Source organism: Scyliorhinus canicula, chromosome 16, assembly GCF_902713615.1.
Source record: "Scyliorhinus canicula chromosome 16, sScyCan1.1, whole genome shotgun sequence".
NCBI lineage: Eukaryota > Metazoa > Chordata > Chondrichthyes > Carcharhiniformes > Scyliorhinidae > Scyliorhinus > Scyliorhinus canicula.
In genome coordinates, this window is record NC_052161.1 from 114,396,056 (window position 1) to 114,411,494 (window position 15,439).

At 44.0% G+C, this 15,439-nt stretch overlaps 1 protein-coding gene across 9 annotated transcripts in view; it reads right to left on the reverse strand.

The window, feature by feature from the left end:
• foxj3 (forkhead box J3) overlaps positions 1–15,439 on the reverse strand; it is a 171,570-nt gene that overhangs the window by 27,332 nt on the left and 128,799 nt on the right. For 6 of the 9 annotated variants that reach the window (XM_038773166.1, XM_038773169.1, XM_038773168.1 and 3 more), the window contains exons 8-10: positions 9,507–9,812; positions 1,462–1,563; positions 582–773 (exon numbers count right to left, since the gene is read on the reverse strand). In XM_038773166.1, the coding sequence (XP_038629094.1) occupies positions 582–773; positions 1,462–1,563; positions 9,507–9,812 (600 nt within the window). The remainder of the gene's footprint in view (positions 1–581; positions 774–1,461; positions 1,564–9,506; positions 9,813–15,439) is intronic. The other 3 variants (XM_038773172.1, XM_038773171.1, XM_038773170.1) reach the window with 1 other exon arrangement.

Below are 15,439 nucleotides of genomic sequence, written 5' to 3' on the forward strand. Positions count from 1 at the left end.
TTTATTGATTTGTCACCATTATAAATGCAGGACATCAAATGAAAACCAGGCTGAAAATGGGCTCCTTTATTGTAAGTTTGGTTCTGTTTCCCCATCCATGTCTGCCTATATAATTTTTTAGGGGGATTTCAGAAGATGAACAGAAGCGGCTTGTTCAAACTATCACAGCCTTTTTACGTGGAGGTACCTAGTGAGTGTCACACAAAGCTGTCCAGACAGTCCAGGAGACATAGTGCAAATTGATAGTGCTATCAATCCGGCTCCAGACACAACATTTTTTGTTTGTAACGAGTGAGATTCAGAGGCAGATAAAACCAAACTCTTTCCCTTTTGCACAATAATGTTGGCTGTTTCCTCTGTCCTTCCAAAATAAATTGAAACTTATAAAAAGGTAAACATAAATTTTTTTTAAAAAATAGCCTGCTTGGCACTTTTTTCCTTGGGGTTAAAGCTGAGCAACAATTTACTGAATTGCCATGGCCTAACAAACAAAAGATTACTCATCTTTAAAGCTTCACCTATGTGAATACCTTATCGACAAATTAAAAGCTATAACTAGCTCTACATTTTGGCGTCTATACCTGTACTGATGTGCTGGTTTGGTTTCTGCGAATGCATTGTGCTGTGACAAACCGAGGGCGGCATGTTCCCTTGTGACTGGATCAGACCAGTTTGTGTGAAGAATTGGTTTAGGGAAGAGCACAAGTCCGCAAACTGAACAGGATCGAGTGACCAGTTATTGAGATCCGCCTGTTTCATACTCTCCATCAGACCTGCGGATAAAAGGCATGACAGAGTGTTAAGGAGAGAATCCAGGGAAACAAGAGGCTAAAGAACCAATGGGTCCACAGCCTGACAGGCAAAGCAGGTATCTTTAAAAAAAAAGGCCAACTAACGGTAACATAAACAAAAGGGTTAACCAAATAAAATTTAAAAAATAAAATTCAATAAAGAACACTAATACCTAAACTAGCTTCACACATATGAGCACAAGGTCTATCAGCCAATTTTTGTTGTGTGCACAGGATCAGGTTGGTTTGTGGATGTGTGGTCAGCATGGCATGACAAAACAGAATAAACCTACCATTTCAAAACCTGAGACAGACCAGAACTAAATACAAAGTTGTATGGGATTGCACCCGTTAATGAGGCTTTACTGAAAAATGTCTGCTCTGCAGCTCAGGAATGAAGTAACCAAATTGTACAAGGATATTGCAGCAGAAATAGCAATGATTTAACCTCCCTCAGCAAAAATATGTCCTGAAACACACAGGTAAGTGTGCTTTAATTAAAGCATTTGAGGCCTGTAAGGTTTTGCAGGCTTTCTGGGTTACATTTTACTTTTAAATTGCCTGGTCTTCACTTTATTACTTCTGCCTACAGGAAGCAGGAATCTGCACCTTGGAGTTCCAATTAGCCATAGCAGGTAGGGAGCACAGCTCCACATTATCAACAACCTACCTTGAAACTGAGAGAGATCCACATCAGACCAGTTGAAACTGCTAGCAATACGGAAACTCTCCTTCAGAGTGTCCAGATTCATGCACCAGTCAGAAGGAATGCCTACAACAGCCATAAACCCACCAAAGAGCATTAGAACAACATCATAAACTCATCACAAATATGTTCAAAACATTGTTGTGAGAATTATACCAGCAACACAAGCTATTTTAGCCCTTTCTTACTATTGTGCCAATTTGGTTCAGTTGGTAGTCGGAGTTTCTGTGGATTTGAGCACCTAAACTGGACTTCAATTTTTTCCATCAGCCAAGTCCAACAAAACAAATGAATGGAAAATGTATTTATTCTGTATGAGACCTTGTAAGCAAATTAGTTGCTGTGTTTGCCTGCATAACAACAGCATTGTTTGCACTTCAGAAGTAACTTGTTGGTGGTAATGCACTTTGGAACAGCTTGAGAATTTGAGATGGTACCTATACAAATAGTTATTTCCTTTCAACTTAGACCAATAACACAGGGGAAAAGTGTAGCACCCTCTACCACTATTTAACTGATCAGCAAATCACAGCTCAGGGATTGAACCTGGGACTATCTCGCTTATTATTACATTGTGTGATGATTTATTTTATTCACAAGATGAGAAGCTCCAATGTTACTAAAGGTGAGGTTGTGGGTAAGTTTATCGCTCCTGTTCAGTATCATTAATCTGGTAAAGCATATCCCAGATGAGCATGTTTTCAATCAGTTGAATCACTCAAGTTAAACATTCCTGTGAAGATACAGGTTGCAAAATGACCACAGATCAAGTGGTGTAAAATGGCTATTTATTTTGTTCAAACATCACCAATAATTTCACTAGCAATCACAATATTCAAACACAATAAATCATCACAAAGCATTACAACTTGCTCTATAAATGCACTAATGGAGCAAGGCAATTCAGTCAAACCATGATATTTAATGAACAGCTAGATCCGCTGCCCATTATCAGAGTTTCTGGAAATCAATGGAGACATTTAAAACATTTAAAAAATCTAGCGCAAATATTTTGAAAAGGATTTACTGTTGACGTTGCAGCCTGACTGCAATTGCTGGGCTCCGACAGTCACATTTTCTATCAAGAATCTGAGCCTCAAGGTCTGGAGCTCAAAAAGCTGTGCCAATAAAAGTTAAAACAGTTTTCATTATTTTTCCAGTTCTCCACTGGGAGCATTGACTTAAAGGGCTTATCTCGCCATAAATTAAGAACAAATAGGTGATCTGGGTCTAGGGCAGCAGGTGACAAGGCAGGCTAGGTCAAAAGGATGCAGGCTTTGTTAAAATCTGGTTGAAGAACACAATTTGCAGCAGGTAAAGGAGGGAAAGTGAAGTAAAGAAGCAGGGCCACTGGAGAAGTCAGGAGGAAGGCATGGCAAGGTGGGGAAGCAGAGTACGGTGAAGGGATGGCAGGTGGACAAAGCACAATGTTATTTTAATAATGGCTGTGAACCGAGAAAGGAAATGCTGTACCACAACATCGTTCTTTCCCCATTATAAAAGGAGGTAGTGCAGGTGGGAAGAAGCTTACTCCACAGAATCGCCTAGTGGCTAAAGTCTGTCACTATGGAACAGTTTGCACAGCAAAACTGAATAGGAAATATTGAGAATTTATTTATTTATTTAAAATAAATTTAGAGTGACCAATTATTAATACTTTTTCCAATTAAGGGGCAATTTAGCGTGACCAATCCACCTAACCTGCACATCTTTGGGTTGGGTTGGGGGGGGGGGGGGGGGGGGGGGTGAAACTCACGCAGGCATGGGGAGAATGTGCAAACTCCACACGGACAGTGACCCAGTGCCGGGATTCGAACCCGGGTCCTCAGTGTCACAGTTCCAGTGCTAACCACTGCACCACGTGCCGCCCTTGAAATGTTGAGAATTTATAACAGCAAATAACAACAGAAAAAAGTATAAATGTTACTGTAACCAAATCAGGGTCCAGATACAAGGATAGAAAATATTAGAAATTTACAGCAAATCCATAAACAGCTGATAAAGGAGACAACTTAAAGTTTAAATGTTGGAAGGGTTTCCACTGGCCAACCTGCCTTTTTCTTTGTTTAGATGCTGACAGATTTGCAGAATTTTGTTTGAGATATATAACCAACACTTATCCTTCAATTTTTAACCCTGGAATTTCATACGTAGCTTTGGTGTCTAACCCTTCAATTTAGTTATTTCAAAAAATACATATTTTATTTGTTCACGTGATGGGAGTGTCGCAGCCTGGGCTAGCATTTATTGCCCTCCCAAATTGCCCTTGAGGGGGCAGTTAAGAGTCAACGACTTTGCTGTGGATCTGGAGTTACATGTTGGGCAGACCAGGTAATGACGACATTAGGACATTAGTGAATCAGATGGGTTTTTATGGCAATCAACCATGGTTTTATGGTTATCATTGGACTTTTAATTCCAGAGTTTTATTGAATTCAAATTTCATCATCTGCAGTAGCAGGGTATGAACCTGGGTCTCCAGAACAATTCTCTGCGTCTCTGGTTTCCCAGACCAGTGACAATACCACTGGATAATACCGCCTCCCCATACAACATAATTTGCTGCTAGCTACACAGTATACCTTGCATATCATTTTGCACAGATTTGATATGCTTGATATATGTATTAGAAAAAAAACTTTCATTTATATGGCACCATATATCAACATCTCCAAACACATCAAATCCAAACATTTACTTCCTGATGTGCCATTACTCTTATGTAGAAAACACGGTGACCAATTTGCACACAAGCTTCCACAAACAGTAACTGAGATGAATGATCATTTAAAGTGTTGGTTAAAGGAAGAATGTTGGCTAGGACACAGATGAAATTCCTTCACTTTTTCACAAACATACATCCACACAAATATCCACGTGAAGCCTCTTTTTTAACACAGTTCGAAAGACTACATCTCCCTCCAACAATTCAGCACCATACATAGTATTTGACTGAAGTGTGGCTAAGTTCTGGAGTGAAGCTTGAACCTGCAACCGTTGGAAGCAAGAGTACCAGCCATCTAAGCCAGCTAACGCAGACTTCAGCATTATAGATTATACATTCAGAATTTTTCCGAGTTGCTATGAATAACGTTATAATTATAATAAGGTTATAACTATACATACCACTCCTCTACTGAAATGTAGATAATTGTATCAAAAGTTATCAATATAGTGAAAAATAAATTTTCATCCGGGCTACCTCACCTTAATATTGAATAACACTCTTCTTTGTTGTTCTTAATTCCAGCCTCAAAATAGTTCATTTCTGGGACTTCATTTCTGGCATTATGAAGGGGGAAGAGGTGCACAAGGTAGGTTCCGCTGGGAACTGCACTTTTGGCCCTTTGCGCTTAGTTTCAGGGGGTATTTCTGTTTAAAAACCCTCATATTAATGGTATAAGGTACCCACATAGGTGAAATGTCTAGAAAACCCAGGGGAAAAAAGGATGAAAATATAAATTTGTCGACTGATTCAGCCTCTCGGGTGAAGTTAACAGGCAATTAGGTGGCAGAAGGAGTATAATGTGATATTATTCACATTGGCCTAAGAATAGGAAAATAATATTTTTCTAAAAGGCATGAAACTTAAAATGTGAACTTCAATGTACATTTTCAGTGAGACTTGGGCGCACTCATACAAGGAACACAAAATGTTAGCATGCAGGTAAATAAGCAATTAAGAAAGCAAATGGCACAATGGATTAGAATAGAATAAAGAGGTCTTGACACAAATGAACACACATGGAATATTTTGTGTAATTTTGATCTCCATATTTAAGGAAGGAACTCGTGTTATAGGTAGTTCACGAGAATGATCCATGATGCCAGGGTCAGCCTATGACTATATTCTGTATTCTTTGGTGTTTAGGAGAATGAGAGATGATCTCATTTACACCTTCAAGATTATGAAGGGGCTCAACAGTGGATATTGGGATGTAGTTTCTCTTGCCTAGGGAATCTAGAACAAGGGAACACAATTTCAGAATAAAGGGCTGATCATTGAGGACAGATAAGGAGAAATTTTGACTTGCAAATCTTTGGAATTGTATATCTTAGAGGGTTTTGGACGCACCATCATTGAACATATTGAACAGTGAGATCGACAGACTTCTGGTGACTCAGAGAATAAAGGAATATGGGACCGGCAGGAGAATTAAAGCCCAAGATTAGCCATGATCATATTGAATGGTGGAGCAGGCTCGACAGACTATATGGTCTTCTCCTACTCCTATTTCTTATGTTCTTGCATTTTCCAATCTATTCATGTCACTAAAGTCCCTCATTCCTGGAGCTACTGTTGTAAATCTTTTCTGGACTCTCTCCAAAGCTTTCACATCCTTCCTAAGTGTAGTGCCCAGAATTGGACATGCTGCTTAGTTGGGACTGAACCAGTATTTTTATAAAGGTTCACTATAACCTCCTTGCCTTCACAGTCCCTGCCTCTATTAATAAAGTCCAAGATCCTCTATGCCTTATTAAACACTTTCTTGAACTAACTACCCTGCCAACTGAAAAGATTTGTCCACATGCAGTGCTAGCCAGCCGTACCTCTGCTCTTACAACTCCTTTTAGAATTGTATCCTACATTTCCTAATTCTTCCTCCTAAAACATCACTTTACACTTATCTGCATTAAATTTCATCTGCCATGTGTGCCGAAACCACCAGCTTGACCATGTCCTCTTTAATTCTGTCAGTGCCCTCCACATGGTTCACACTACTTCAGAATAAGGCGTCATTATCACATTTTGAAATTGGGTACTACACACCCAGATCTAGGTCATCAACATAGATCAAGAAAAAGTAATGGCACCTATCCCTGTGAATCCCATTTCCTTCAGTCTAGAAAAAAAAAAAAATTATTTACTACTGATTCCTGTCACTGAGCCAACTTCATATCCATGATGCCATTTGTCCCTTTTATTCCAGACACTGACTTTGCGGACGAGCCTGTTAGCTCTTTATCAAACACCTTTTGGAAGTCTAAGTATATTTTTATGAATACTTACCAAACCTCTGTTACCGCATCAAAATAGTTCACGTTAGTTTTATACCATTTGTCTTTAACAAATCTATGCTGGCTTTCCTTAATTAATCCACATTTCTCCAAGTGCCGAATTATCATTTCGAAAAATAGTTCCCACCACAGAGGAGAAACTGTCCTGTAGTTGTTCAGCTTATCTTTGCACCATTTTTTGAACAAGGATGTAACATTTCCTATTGTCCTATCGTCTAGCATCACCCCTGATTCCGAGGAGGATTGGAAGATTATTGCCAGCGCTTCCTCCACAATTTCTACTCTTCCCTCAGTATCTATGAATACATCTCCTCCAGTCCTGGTGACTTGAAATATAGCTTGACTTTCTAATACCTCCTCTTTATTACTTTTAGCCCACCCGGTGTCTCAACTATCTCTTACTTCACTAGTATTTGAGCAGCACCTTCTTGCTTACAAAAAGTCAGATGCAAAGTACACATTTAGTGCCTCAGCTACAATCTCTCCACCCATATGCAAGTCCCCTTTTTAGTCGTTAATCAACCCTACTCTGGTCCCAATTCCAGCCTCAGGTGACTGTCTGTGTGGAGTTTGCATTTTCTCCCCTTGTCTGCATAGGTTTCCTCTGGGTGCTAGACAGGTTAGGTGGATTAGCCATGCAAAATTTCCCCTTAGTGTCCAAAACATTAGATGGAGTTATTGGGTTACGGGGATAAGAGTGGGTCTAGGTAGGGTGCTCTTTCCAAAGGTCGGTGCAGACTCGATAGGCCACTGTAGAGATTCTATGATTCTCATTTTATCATTTATTTGTTTTATAAATTTTATAAATTTAGAGTGCCCAATTCTTTTTTTTCCAATTAAGGGTCAATTTAGTGTGGCCAATCCACCTACCCTGCACATCTTTGATCTGTGGGGTTGAGACCCACGCAGACACGGGGAGAATGTGCAAACTCCACATGGACAGTGACCCGGGGCCAGGATCGAACCCGGGTCCTCGGCGCCGTGAGGCAGCACTGCTAACCACTACACCACCGTGCTGTCTTCATTTTATCATTTAGATTTTAGATTTAGAACAGTACAGCACAGAACAGGCCCTTCGGCCCTCGATGTTGTGCCGAGCAATGGTCACCCTACTCAAACTCACGTATCCACCCTATACCCGTAACCCAACAACTCCCCCTTAACCTTACTTTTTAGGACACTACGGGCAATTTAGCATGGCCAATCCACCTAACCCGCACATCTTTGGGCTGTGGGAGGAAACCGGAGCACCCGGAGGAAACCCACGCACACACGGGGAGGACGTGCAGACTCCGCACAGACAGTGACCCAGCCGGGAACCGAACCTGGGACCCTGGAGCTGTGAAGCATTGATGCTAACCACTATGCTACCGTGCTGCCCATTTATATGTCTATAGAAAACATTTGGATTATCCTTTATGTTAGCTGCCAGTCTCTTCTCATGCTATCATTTTTCTTCTCATTATTTTTCTCTTCCCTTCTAAACTTTCTCGATTCAGACTGGCCCTCCCTTGTATTTATCAACCTGAGGTCTGTCATATGCACTCTTTTCCTGATTCATCTTACTGTCTCTCTTTCAGCATCCAGGGAGCACATGGTTTATTTTCCCTACCGTTCCCCTTCATGGGAATGTACTTTGATCCTATCAAAGCCATCTCCCTCTTTAAAGGCAGCGTTACAGCGTTGTCTGCCAAGTTTGGTTTCCAATTTATTCGGACCCCGCTGAAACTGGCCCACCCCCAATTAATTATTTTGACACTGGATTGCTCCATGTTCTTTCCCACATCTAACCCAAACATCATATTGTGATCACTGCCTCCTAAGGTTTTCCTACTGAAACTTGATCCACCTCATTCTTCAGAAACAAATCCAGTAATGTCTCCTTCCTCATTAGAAACATACTGATCGAGAAAATTCTCCTCAATATCCTTCTCAACTATTCCCCTCTCTGTCCTTTATACTATTGATTTTTCAGTTTACATTAAAGAACAAAGAAAAGTACAGCACAGGAACAGGCCCTTCGGCCCTCCAAGCCTGCGCCGACCATTATGATTAAAGTTACCCATTACAACTAATCTATGGTTTTGCATCTCTCTAATTGCCTTGGATATTTGCTCCTCCACACGACATCTTTCCTACTGGCTGGTTTTGAATAGAATCCACCTCATAGCGTAATGGTACCCTGCATTGTTTCTTCGCTCCAGCATAATGGATTCTGCCTTTGGCTCCTCCAGAATATCCTCTCCTGCATTGTAATATTTTCCGCAATTTATACTGGCATGCCTCCTTTTTCATTCCCCATCTGTCCATTCCCGGACGAGTGCCCAGCCCTGCCCTTTATCAGGCAGGTCTTTGTTATCGCCACAACAACATATTCTCTGGTGTATATCTGCACATACTTTACTTCCCATGACCCGTATATTCAATTACATACACTATAAACCTCATTTGGAACTTATTGCATTCCCTCTTTCTTTGGCCCCACTTAATGCTTTACCATTTCTTACTCTACAGCCATCTATCTCTCCCAATCCTTTGGGCATCATGTTTCTCCTTTCTAAAGTTACATCCTGGTGCTATCTCCCTGTCAAATCAGATTAAACCTTCCCCAACAGCAATAGCAAACCACCCCAGAAGGATATTGATCTTGGCCTAGTTGAGGTACAATCCATCAGGCCTTTTCGGCGAGGTCCGAACTGATACTACGACTGAGCTAAGGCTAATGAGTTATACTGGAACTAGATTCAGAGGTCAGGCAAAACATTGGAATTACAAAGTACACCCAGTCGCCTGTCAACATCTATGACTTCTTTAAAAAAAAACTTCAATAACAGTCTACGCTTTCAAGTAGTGAAGGCTGAAAATTGCAAGGCGATTGCTACCATTTTAACATACTTAATTGATTGTGGCACAAAATAATACCACTAGCACCTTCTAAAAACAAATCAAGATATGAAAATAAGCTCAAAGAGAAGGTAAACTGGTCTTACCAATATTGCAGGCCATATGTTGCTGTTGGTGATGGTGGTGCTGTTGCTGATGGTGTTGCTGGTTTGGCTGGTGCTGCGGATGTTGGTGCTGATGGTGCTGGTGGTGAGTGTGTTGTGCGTGGATCTGATGTTGTGACAGCTGCACCTGTGTCCCGCCCCCACCGCCTCCGAGGCTGCTGGCATGGCTGTTGGCCAGGCTGTTCTGTCCACTGTGTGGGTGGGTGCTGACAGTACTGCTGGGAGAATGCTGGTAGGAACAGGACGTGTGGGTTGACTGTGATGCCTCAGAAGGCAAACTGATCATTCCTAGAGGGAAAGAAAGGGATTGAATATCAAAACTGTGAAATATCCATATAAAATCCATTAGACATCTTTAATAGCAATTAATACTTAATCAATCTCAATGGTTTTGAAACAGTGGACAGTAAACAGACATGAACATGAATCCAGTGGACTATGAATATTGTTTGTTCTTAAAAGAAATCAAGTTAAATGGTCATGTCTCATCGTGCAGGACATTGTAAGACTGAAAAAAAGGCAAGATGAATCAAGTAGTTGTCCAGCCTTGTGCTTCAAAGGCCCTTTTTAATAGAATAGAGGGAGGACAAGGCATTAAGAAGGCTGAAGGCCCCTGGAAACAAACTAGTATTGATATCAACAGTGGGGACAAAGGGCATGTCAGAGGGTCAGAAAGGAACAGTTTAGAGAAATAGTGTGTATTCTAGCATATAACTGCTCTCAATTTACAAGAATAAAAATTGTACACATTTGTAATATAACCAATGTCAGTGTTCACCTACTTCAAAGCAAAATGTTCATTAATCTTAAACTGAAAATGACAAGCCCTTTGTAAATTGCAATGTAGACTGGATTCAGCAGCAACTTATAGGAAGCACAGAGGAGGAGTATTTAAAACTGCTTACCAACAGATACAGATTACAATACATGATAAATACTAGAAAACAAACTAATAGTAATTTGGTAGTACAGAACTGCCGAGTATTGCTGAAAAAGCACATTTTATCAAAGCTTTTCATCTTGCACTCATCAGGACAAGAAAACAGGACTGCCAGTGATGGCAGGCGGGAGTCAGCCGCGCGTTGGAGGGCTCCCTTTCGGGAACAGCATTGTTGGGGGGGGGGGGGGGGGGGGGGGAGAGACAACACCCGGTCCCAAGGGCAGCTGAGGTAGCAAAAGTCGGGAGACAGCATGGGGTGGGGCATGTCGAAGATCAGCAAAAAAGCGGCCGTTAAGAAAAAAGGCTGAAAGTTCGTCGGGGAGTGGAAAGGTCACCGCGGGGTCAGTAAAGAAAATGGAGGCTGGAGCACCAGGGGAGGCCGCATTGCTTACGGCTGAAGAAATAACTCGGGTGATGGCCGTGGAAGTCAAAAGGCAGTTTACAAAACACATGGAGGCAATGAGGAAGGAGATTGGGGCGGTTTTGAAAGTGCTGGTGGAGGACGTTATTACCCCGGTGAGGACAGCGGTGGGGGGGGGGCGCGGGAGCAAGGCAAGGCGCTGAAGGAAGTGGAAGAGACATTACTGCAGCACAGTGATCACTTTACGTCGATGGGGAAAGGAGATGCGGAAGGTGATAGAGATCAACAAGGATCTGCGAGGCAAAATGGAAGACCTGGAAAACAGATCCAGGCAACAAAATTTGAGGATTGCGAGGCTGCCGGAAGGAGTGGAAGGACCGAGGCCGACTGAGTATTTTGCCGCGATGTTGGCGAAGCTATTGGGGGATGGGGAGGATCCCTCCCGATATGAGCTGGATTGGGCTCATCGGTCGTGGAGGCCAGTACCAAAGGCGGGTGAGCCGCCAAGAGTAGTGACTCTGTGCTTCCGTAGGTACAGTGTGAAGGAAAAGGTCCTGTGCTGGGTTAAGCAGAAGCAGGTTGTGCAGTGGGCTGGAGCTGGTATGCGCGTATACCAGGACTTTACAGTGGAGCTGGCGAGGAGGCGGGCTGCCTTCAACCGGGTGAAGAGGGCACTGTACATTAGCAAGGTGCAGTGCGGCATTGCATATCCAACGAAGCTGAGGGTGACCTACAAGTTCAAGGACTTTTATTTTGGGACGGCGGAAGCAGCGGAGGAGTTTGTGAAGGCAGAAGGACTGTGGCAGAATTGAGAAATGGTCTTGTACCGATGTAGCCTCATGACTGTATTTTTTCTTTTTTTTTGTATCACTACGTGCTGGTGTATGGGCTATAGGAGCCAACGTTGTATATATTTGGACAAGGGAAGAAATGGGACTGTCAGTCGTAATGAGGGTTCTTTGGGGTGTGGGTGTGTATGCGGGGTTTGTGTGCTAAAGGGGACTTCTGGGTTTTTCCTGGGGCCGGGCAAGGGGGAAAGAGACCCGGGCGGGGGCCTCTACGCTGGCCGATTTAAGCCGGCCAGTGAAAGGGGGTGAGGTGGAGGGGAGGGGCTGCGGCCATCGGAGCCTGGCAGAACAGGGTCCAGGGGTCTAGCCGAGGTGGAAAGTTGGGGGGGGGGGGGGGGGAGAAGGATTTTTACATGAGGGCGTGGAGGGGAGGAGTTGAGGGGGGTTTACAACTCTTGGGTGTCATTTACGGTACTCTTTCGGAGGTTGGATGGCATTGAGTATCATTGGGGGGCGGGGGGGGGAACTCTATAGGTTAATGGTGACCATGGGCGATTCCGGACTCCTTTCTCTTTTTCGTCTTTGTTTTTTTTTCCACCGTGGGGGGGGGGGGGGGGTTTGTTTTATTTGATGCATATATTGACAGGTGGGCCATTGGTTGGAATGGTGGGAGGATGGGATCGTTGTTGATGTTAAGGGTATTGACTTTGTATCTGTTACCGTTTACTGCTCGTTGGTGGGGTGTAAATTTTGAAGGAAAATGTGAAAATGGAGAATAAAAACATTTTTTAAAAAAGGACAAGAAAATAGGTCATTTGGTCAAAGCTTTTTATCTTGCACTCATCAGAACAATCACAAGAATACCAATGTCAGAGGAAACAACAACTTTATACTGTATGAAGAGAGAGTGCTGATTGGTTTGTAAGTGGACTCTGATAGAGGCATTGCCATGGAGAATACACTAGTGGTGACTGGCAGTGAACTGCCAAGCATTGTTTTAAAATTTTGTCTTGATGAGTGCAGTATGAAAAGCTTCAACAGAATTTTATTTTTCAATAACACTCAGGAAAATAAACTACGGCTCGATGTGGTCACACTATTAGCTTAGACAACCTTTTAAGCACGACAGTCACATTGCACAATTCCTTGAAATTTGAAGACTTCCCTTGCTATCCAGAAACAATCTTAAGATTCACTCACACGCTGCATTAGCTTATTACTCTCAGTCACAATCCCAACTGCTTGCTCAAGGATCGTACTTTTGAGTGCTGCTATATGCTGAAGCAGGGAGTGATTTGTGCTTGTACTTCCCCACACAGCAAGATTTCAATCATTCAACTTGGCAAGTTGCCAAGAACTGGCACTTTTCCCACAGGAAAATAAAATACTGCAGGACTAACAGTTCCACTGAACAGTTCTATTAATAGCTCCCTTACTATCACCATATGAATAAACACCTGGCTCCCAAGGGCATTCCTTTCCTTCAATTGTAGGAGAACAACAGAGGAGAGAAAACAGCATCAAAAGAAGCTCAGTCAACACCTGGATAAGCCAAGAGGAGACCAAGAGATTTAGGAGCTTGGTCTTCCAAGGTTATCAGGAAAATGTAAGACAAGAGGCAACAGTTCCATGTGTATGAGTACTATTGCGGTAGAAAGCAGTGCAGGAGTTCCGGTGGTGGCACGGCTGGGGAAGTCACACGTAGGGTGGCTCCTGCTCGAGGCTTGTTTTTTTGGAGTTTAATGCCCGGTCCCAGGGGCACTTTTTTCAAAATCGAGTGTAGGAAGGCATAAGGAAGATGTCGAAACACCAGAAGAAAGCCGCCGCGAAGGGAGGAAGGTTCGCTGTCGAGTGCAAGGGCCAGCCCGGGAGCTGGCAAGATGGCGGAGGCTGGGTCACTGGGTGGGGCCGCACTGCTTACATCAGAAAAGATGACTGAGGTGATGGCTTTGGAATTGGAGAAGCAGTTCGCAAAGCACATGGAGGTGCTGAGGAAGGAGATGATGGTGGCGTTGAAGGTGTTGTTGAAGGAGACAATTGCCCAGGTGAAGGTAGCTGTGTTGAAGGCATCGGCCGAGGTGCGGGAGCAGGGTAAGAAAATGGAGTGGAGGAAGCCATGTCGCAGCACAGCGATCAGCTCACCCCGATGGGGGAGGAGCTGCAGAGGGTAGTCGAGGCCAACAAAGGGCTGCGAGCAAAATTGGAGTACTTGGAAAATAGGTCAAGGTGGCAAAATTTGAGGATCGTGGGCCTGCCTGAGGGGGTCGAGGGCCTGAGGCTGATGGAGTACTTTGCCAAGGTGTTTGCGGAGTTGGTGGGGAGTGAGAGGATCCTTCCTGGTATGAACTGGACCGGACTCATCGGTCGTTGAGGTCTTAACCAAAGACGAATGAGCCGCCAAGAGCAGTGATTGTTTGCTTCCACAGGCACCATGTGAAGGAGAAGCTCCTGAGTTAGGCGAAGCAGAAGGGGGAGGTGCAGTGGACTGGAGCTGGTGTACGTATTTACCAGGACTTAACTGTGCAACTGGCGAGGAGTCGGGCAGCCTTCAGCCGAGTGAAGATGGCACTGTATAACAGTGGGGTGTAGTTTGGCATAGTGTACTCAGCGAAGTTGAGGGTGAGCTACAACTCCAGAGACCTTTACTTCGAAGTGGCAGATGAGTTTGTGAAGGTGGAAATATTGGGGCAGAAGCGAGGAATGGGACTGAGGACTGGTCTTGGACTGTGGGGACTGTAGTTGGAAGAGTCTTTATATAGTTCTATTTTCTATATTTTATTTCATGCGGTTATATGGGTTAATATTTTTCTTTTTTATAACGAAGGTTTTTTCGGGGGCTTGTATATTTGCACGGGATAGGTTTGTTAAAGGGGGGTATTCATTGTCTTGTTTGTTTGGGACTGGGCGGGAGGGGTGCTGGGCAGGGGCCAAAGCACGAGCTAGAGAACGGAGGTGTTGTGGGGGGGGGGGGGGGTTCAAGAGCAAGTGGATGGGGGGGATTCTGTGAGGGGGGGGTAGAGGGGTTCGATGGGTGGGGCAGATCAGGTCCAGTGGGCATAGCCCAGAGTTACGATGATGGTGGATTGGGGGGGGCGCATTGACTGGACCTATGGAGGAAATGGGAGGAGTGGAGCCGTGGAGGTATTGCACCCGAGGAGGGGGAGTATTTGTTTCTTCCTCGATCCGCAAGGTGTTCTCGATGATAGATTTCTTTGTAGTAGGGAAGGCGCTGTTGGCTGGGGTTAAGGGGTCAGAGTACTCAGCGATAGCAATTTCGGATCATGTGCCGCATTGGGTGGACATGGTCTTGGACAAGGGGAAAGTGCAGAGGCCGGGGTGGAGATAGGACATGGGGTTGCTGGGGGACTGAGGTTTCTGTGGAAAGAGCGGGAAGGTAATTGAGGAATACGTGGGTTATAACTGCATGAGTGGTGGTATCACAGGCGGTGGTATGGGAGGCTCTGAAGGTGGTGGTGAGGGGGCAGGTGATATCGTATAAGGTGAAGGTGGATAAAGAGGTGAGGGTGGAGCAGCAAAGGTTGATAGATAAGATGTTGGAGGTGGACAGGAGGTATGCGGGGGGATGTAGATCCAGCGCTTTTGGATAAAAGGAGGGAGCTACAGGCTAGTTTTAATTGGTTGTCTACGTGGAAGGCGGTGCGCCAATTGAGGCGGGCGACGGGAGCAATTTAGGAATATGGGGAGACGGTGGGATGCATGCAGGCAGGCCAACTATAGAGGGAGGCAGCGGCGAGGAAAATTGTCCAGGTGCAGGATAGGACAAGAAAATTGGTGGTAGTCTTGGACCAGGTCAATAGGGTGTTTG